Source organism: Trichechus manatus, unplaced genomic scaffold, assembly GCF_000243295.1.
Source record: "Trichechus manatus latirostris isolate Lorelei unplaced genomic scaffold, TriManLat1.0 scaffold00294, whole genome shotgun sequence".
Taxonomy (NCBI): domain Eukaryota; kingdom Metazoa; phylum Chordata; class Mammalia; order Sirenia; family Trichechidae; genus Trichechus; species Trichechus manatus.
In genome coordinates, this window is record NW_004444230.1 from 1,422,828 (window position 1) to 1,428,753 (window position 5,926).

General features: G+C 42.2%; 1 protein-coding gene across 1 annotated transcript in view; it reads left to right on the plus strand.

The window, feature by feature from the left end:
- The window catches only part of LOC101350270 (keratin, type I cuticular Ha4), a 5,459-nt gene extending 5,324 nt beyond the window's left edge, over positions 1–135 (plus strand). Inside the window, 1 exon segment of the mRNA XM_004390331.1 lies at positions 51–135. Within this exon segment, the coding sequence (XP_004390388.1) occupies positions 51–135 (85 nt within the window).
- The last annotated feature ends 5,791 nt before the right edge of the window (positions 136–5,926 follow it).

Below are 5,926 nucleotides of genomic sequence, written 5' to 3' on the forward strand. Positions count from 1 at the left end.
CTCTCTCTACTCCTATCCACAAACCATTCTAAACCTCTGTGTCCCCCCAGGCTTCCCCACAACCCATGCGCCACCACCAATGCTTGTGGCCACTCCTGCGGACCCTGTGGCAGCTCTCAAACACGTTGCTGTTAATTTAGAAGCTTGAATCCTCTTTGAAGAAATCAATGAAGCCACTTAGATCAAGCATAGGAAAGGTCCTTGGATCCTGCCTTTGCTGGAGTTCAGTTGCCATTTAGAAATCTTGTCATACCAACTGATATTTCTAGGCACTGAAATGCATTCCAGACTCAACAAGCAAAGACATGTATCACAAACTTTCAATGTCTGGAAAGCTCCTTTGTGTTGGAGGTTGAGCCTCTTTATTTCTAAAGACGTTCAACTAACTCCCGGTAATCTGAGCTCCGGGTATTACTTTAGGGTGTTTCCTGTATGTATTGTGTTTCCTGCTTTCCTTGCTTCTTCAGTATTCTCTGGAATGCAAGGAGGCTCCTTCATTTACTTCCCAATAAACGTTATTTCTCTGGCATAGTAAATCTGTTTCTCATTCATATTCATGCATTGTAAAGTACTCATCATGGCTATTTCATAAAAATACTCCTTCATTAGGAGGATGAAATGGGTTAAAGGACTGGTCCCAGCACTATGCTCCATAGGTAAACACTGGTGGAGATGAAATGACACCCTTCTATGAGGCCCCCACCAAAGAGAGACCACGCAGAAAACCTGGCCTTCAACACGCATGCCCATTTTGACTTGGTTGCAGGACCCTTGGCAATACTTAGAATCCTCGAAAAACCTCATTGCTATCTCCCACGATCACCCTATCAAACTGGAATTCTCTGCTCCCCTCTCTCCTAAACTTCCTGAAGACCAGTTTTCATCTCTACCTCTCTGTGAAGACTTCTCAAGGAGCAGCAATTCTCTCCTCTCAATCTCTCTGCTGCGCCTGCATGACCAATATAAATACCTCCCTCAAAACACACCTTCATTGATTTCTATAGCCCCACACACTTTGGGTCCTCTTGCTATAGCTTCTGACTACCCTTTCCCTGTCTTCTGATTAGCACAACTTCCCCTTCTGTCACAAGTAGAGGAAATGCCTAGATCCTCAAATCTTTGGTTTGCTCTTTCTATATTCCCATTCATGGAGAACTAGCACCTCTGCTCTGACGACTCTCAAATCTTCAGCTCAAGTACCAGGTTGTTGGTTGCCTGTAGGACAATTTTATTTGGTATTGGTCCTTCATATCATGTTTAAGTGGACTGAAACTTATCTTTGCCAAACCAGTTCATCTTGTTATCCATTTGTTATACCTAACACTTATCCTCTCAAAAGACTCTTAAATACAAGCCGGCCTCTCTCCTTACCGCCTCACCTCTTCAAGTTTATTCTTTTCTCTACGTCTTTGCTCATGTCTATAATGTTTTTCCATAATCTCTTTACCATTTCATTTCTTATAATTCCAAGACAGACTAATTCTCAATAAATCCCTCCAACAAACACTAATTCCACTCTCCCTCCACTTGCCTCATCTATGAATTGTTAAAGGTCTCAGGTCTACAGGCCACAATCTTAATTATCCATTCAATTTAGCTCTATCTGATTGACACAACCACAATCAACAATCTCTTATTGTGTGTGCCAGGTACTGTGTGGGGTATTTAGAACACACAAATAAGTGAACACCAGTTCTGACCCACATCATGTTTATGGTCTAGAAGGGATAAGACAACAAGACAACTGTCATACAGACAAAAATGAGGCTCAAGAAAGGTGTAAATAAAGAATTATGAATTTCAAAGGTGTGAGAGAATACTTCTAGATGAGTGATAAGAAGACTCCAAGAAGGAGGTGGCTCTGGATCAGTGAAAACCCAAATATTTCTGTTCATATCAATTTCATTTGTCTGTTTTGTTGACTGTGCAGGTCCTTCAACAGAGACAAAATCTTTATCTAATTAAAGCTGGATGTAAACTACAGAATACTGAAAGTGGAATAAATAAGAAGTAACAACATTAATGAGGGTTCATGAGAAGGTTGTTAAAACTTTATTTACTTCCCATAGTTCAACTTCAATCAACTATTACTGTACCATATTAGCATAATTCTGAAATAAATTTTGATGGGGGATGGTTGAGTGTGTGTAGGTCTGAGAGGAGTTTTTCCAGGCATGAACTTTGCCTGGTAAGAACATGAGAAATCAGAAGGTTTGTTTAGGGTTCCTCAGCACAATTCCTAGGCTATGTTGTTGTTGTTGTTAGGTGCTGTCAAGTTGATTCTGACTCATAGTGACCCTAAGTACAACAGAATGAAACACTGCTCGGTTCCGCACCGTCCCCACAATTGTTGTTATGCTTGAGCACATTGTTGCAGGCACTGTGTCAATCCATCTCGTTGAAGGTCTTCTTCTTTTTCGCTGACCATCCACTTTACTAAGTATGATGTCCTCCAGGGACTTGTCCCTCCTGATAACATGTCCAAAGTATGTGGGATGAAGTCTCACCACCCTTGCTTCTGAGGAGCATTCTGGCTGTACTTCTTCCAAGACAGATTTGTTTGTTCTTCTGGCAGTCCATGGTATATTCAATATTCTTTGCCAGTACCATAATTCAAATGCATCAATTTTCTTTGGTCTTCCCTATTCATTGTCCAGCTTTCACTTGCATATGAGGTGACTGAAAACACCATGGCTTGGGTCAGGCGCACCTTAGTCCTTAAAGTGACATCTTTGCTTTTTAACACTTTAAAGAGGTCTTTTGCAGCAGATTTGCCCAATGCAATACATTGTTTGATTTCTTGACTGCTGCTTCCATGGGTGTTCCTGCGCTATAGCAGACGACATATGTGGTAGTGAAAGATGAAATTGCAAAGTAGTTAGGTAGAACTATACCCGGCAGTGCTTTGAATGGTTATCTCTGAGATTTGTTTGTAAGAAAGGTTGCTATATGATACATCTGGAAGCTGTATTTGGGATTGGTGGTGATGGGTCCTAGAAGTTGGTGGAACTGGGTATAAAAGAAAGGAGGTCAACTGGGAGACTGGTAAGAGATAATAAGGACTATATGCGCAGAGGTGGCAGAGTAGGTAGGGGAGAGGAGGGGTGGATTTTAGAGGCATGGCCTGGAATGTGAAAGCTGACTGGAGGCAGGAGGACAATGTAGAGAGAAGGAAGGAAACTACCACTGATCTAATACCTGCCATGGTCAAGAGAAGTCTGAAGTTTTTGAGTCTTAGAAAATGAAATAACAGTGGATCTCCAGAGAAGAGAGTTGGAGAAGAATGACTAGATTTGTGAGAGATGTTGGAGAGTTATCTAAACAAAGATGATAGAGCTGTGTGAGTTTTAAGACCATTGAGGGGAAGATGGTAGAGTATAGAAGAACCTTGGGAAACACTGAAAGACATGATGGAGTGGGCCTGGGGCTGTCAAAAGTCCCGGGTATGGGGTTCAGGTCTGGTTTAGCCAGGTTTCCAAGGAGAAAGATGACTTCTGGTTATAAGCAGTTGGAGAGGGAAATGGAAAAGCAGTTAAAGTGTCACAGAAGTCAAAAGAGGTCAGCGTTTTAATGAGGAGGTGGTCAACAGGAAAATTCAGACAAATACATTGGATATAACAATGGGGAGATCACTGGTGATCTTAGAGCAGGGTCTGTGGGATGCTGGGGAAGAAGCCGTATTCCACTGGCTCTTTCATGTCTGCCTCAAGTCACCAACTTCAAAGCAAACTTAATGCAAAAGCTCAACACAACATTTATACTAAACATGAAGCCTTAGCTTTATCCTCTGTGTACTGCTAAAAATGTTTTAGCATCTGCTTTTTCCATTGATCTTCAGAGCAGTCACATAAACAGGTTTTCATTCCTTCTCCAAATGGGTCCTGAATTCAGCTTTCCCAGGAAGACTAGCACTATTAAGTTGTTTCATGTTCTCCTCTTCCATTCTAGACTGTATAGAGGAAAAAAAAAAACATAGCACCAATGGACTTTACATTTTTCTGACTGGGCTAGGTCCCTTAAGACACCCAAACTGCATTCCCACTGGGAGTCCAGGACTGTGTGTAAGAGAAACAATGGCGGCTCTGGAGACGGTTTGTGGAATTAGCCCCTAAATTCCATTTTCAGGTGTCTGTATTTCTCTTTGCTACTGACCTGGCTCATTCTCCAGCTCCTGTCCTGTTTGTCCCTTCAGTTGGAAGCCCTATTTGACCATCTTCTCAGAGCCAAATCCATTGGCTCAGTTCCTGGATTATAAACACAATTTCTCCCCTCGATGTAGGAAGGCTGGGGGATTGAGAAATTGACAGCAGTCACCTTCATGGTACAGACTGTGGAAGCCCTATATATTGTTCTTATAGGCAGCTTGAACTGGGGCTGGCCCAGTTCAGAGGGCTGGTGTTGATATTGGGCAGTTTCTGCCTTTCTAATTCCCCTCTGAGTGACTCTTCGTTCCTCTTTGGCATGAGTCAGTCCTCTTGGGCTCTGTGGGCCCAATGATACTACTCCAGTCCTCTCCTTGCCATTTATACACATTAAAGTCGAATTAATCTGTAAGTGGCCCAATGTATTACTTTGTATTTCCAAAAGAACACATTTTACTTTTCTCATGGTGAGAATTTCAGGCATCAGTACCTGGCCAGCAGGGAAGGTGGTTTGGGGAAGGATGAGGGAGGCATTCTAATGCCTTTAAAGTCCTGCCACTGGGAGGGTGGCATCAACAGAGGACCTGTCCTGACTCCACTCCATGTTTAAGTACCATTGGTGAGTTTGCCTGTGATCTCTCCTGCAGAAATAGCCTTGGCTTCCACAATAAATAGTACCCTTTAAACTCAATTGCAATTTGTGCACGTCTTCAGACCAGAGCCTAACCAAGCATCTGCCACAATTACATAGGGCAGCTGTAAAACCTTTCCGTTTGTTAGGATTTGATTTGCTCATCATGTTTACTGAGGGGTCACTGACCAGAGACAATACTATGGCTTATGTAAAAGTTAGAAGTGGTCACAGTACGTGGAAGTGGAATGAATAAAAAGCAACTGCCTTCCTGAGAATTCCTGGGAAGTGAATTGAATCTTGACTCCTTTCTCAATAGCCCAAGTCCTCTCAAGCATCATTATCTGATGGTCAGGTAGCAGTCATGGTTACTTCTACTTAAGATGTGGGGATAGTCATGTTTTCTAAACTCTGCCCTTCACTTTTGAAGATACAAGGACTATTCTGCTCTGACTGGGGTAGAAGCTACAGTGACGGTCATGGGGATCCCATGGGTCTACTTACCAGTCTAAAACACAGCTTTCCTCTCCTAGTCTTTAAAAGTACCATTGTCTAGATTTTTCTCTTTTGTAGCCTTAGAAGGAGAGAGGACAGGAGGTAATAAGATAAAAGCTAATGAATCCAGCTATTTGCTTTATGCTATTTGATGTATTCCAGTGGAATTTATATCAGTTTGGTACTGATTTTAAACCAACACACTCACTCCACATCTCACTGATGGTGGGACTGTTTTAAAGTAGAGATTCAGGCAGAAGTGGCAGAGAGTTGTGGATTGTGAATGTGGGTGAGGATGTCAGTGCCTTCAAAGCATTTGCCACGTACTTATTCCAACACTGCATACTTGAAGCTCCTCCTTGGAAATAGCTTATGGAATCACCCAAGAAAGCATGCATTATTATTTTACAGCCACAACTTGTTTCTGACCCATTAAAAGTGCTACTCAGCTTGATTATTACCCCACTCACTCAGTATGGTTCCAAATGACATTTGGCTGATTCCAAAAATAAATGTACCCTCAGAAGATGAAGCAGAAGATGAAGATTTGCCTTCAGCAAGGATAATTGAAAGGATGGGTCACAGGCCATGAAGACAAGTTTCAAGAAGGCAAGTTTCAAGCAATGGCTGTATGAGAGGAATTAGCATGTAACTTCCA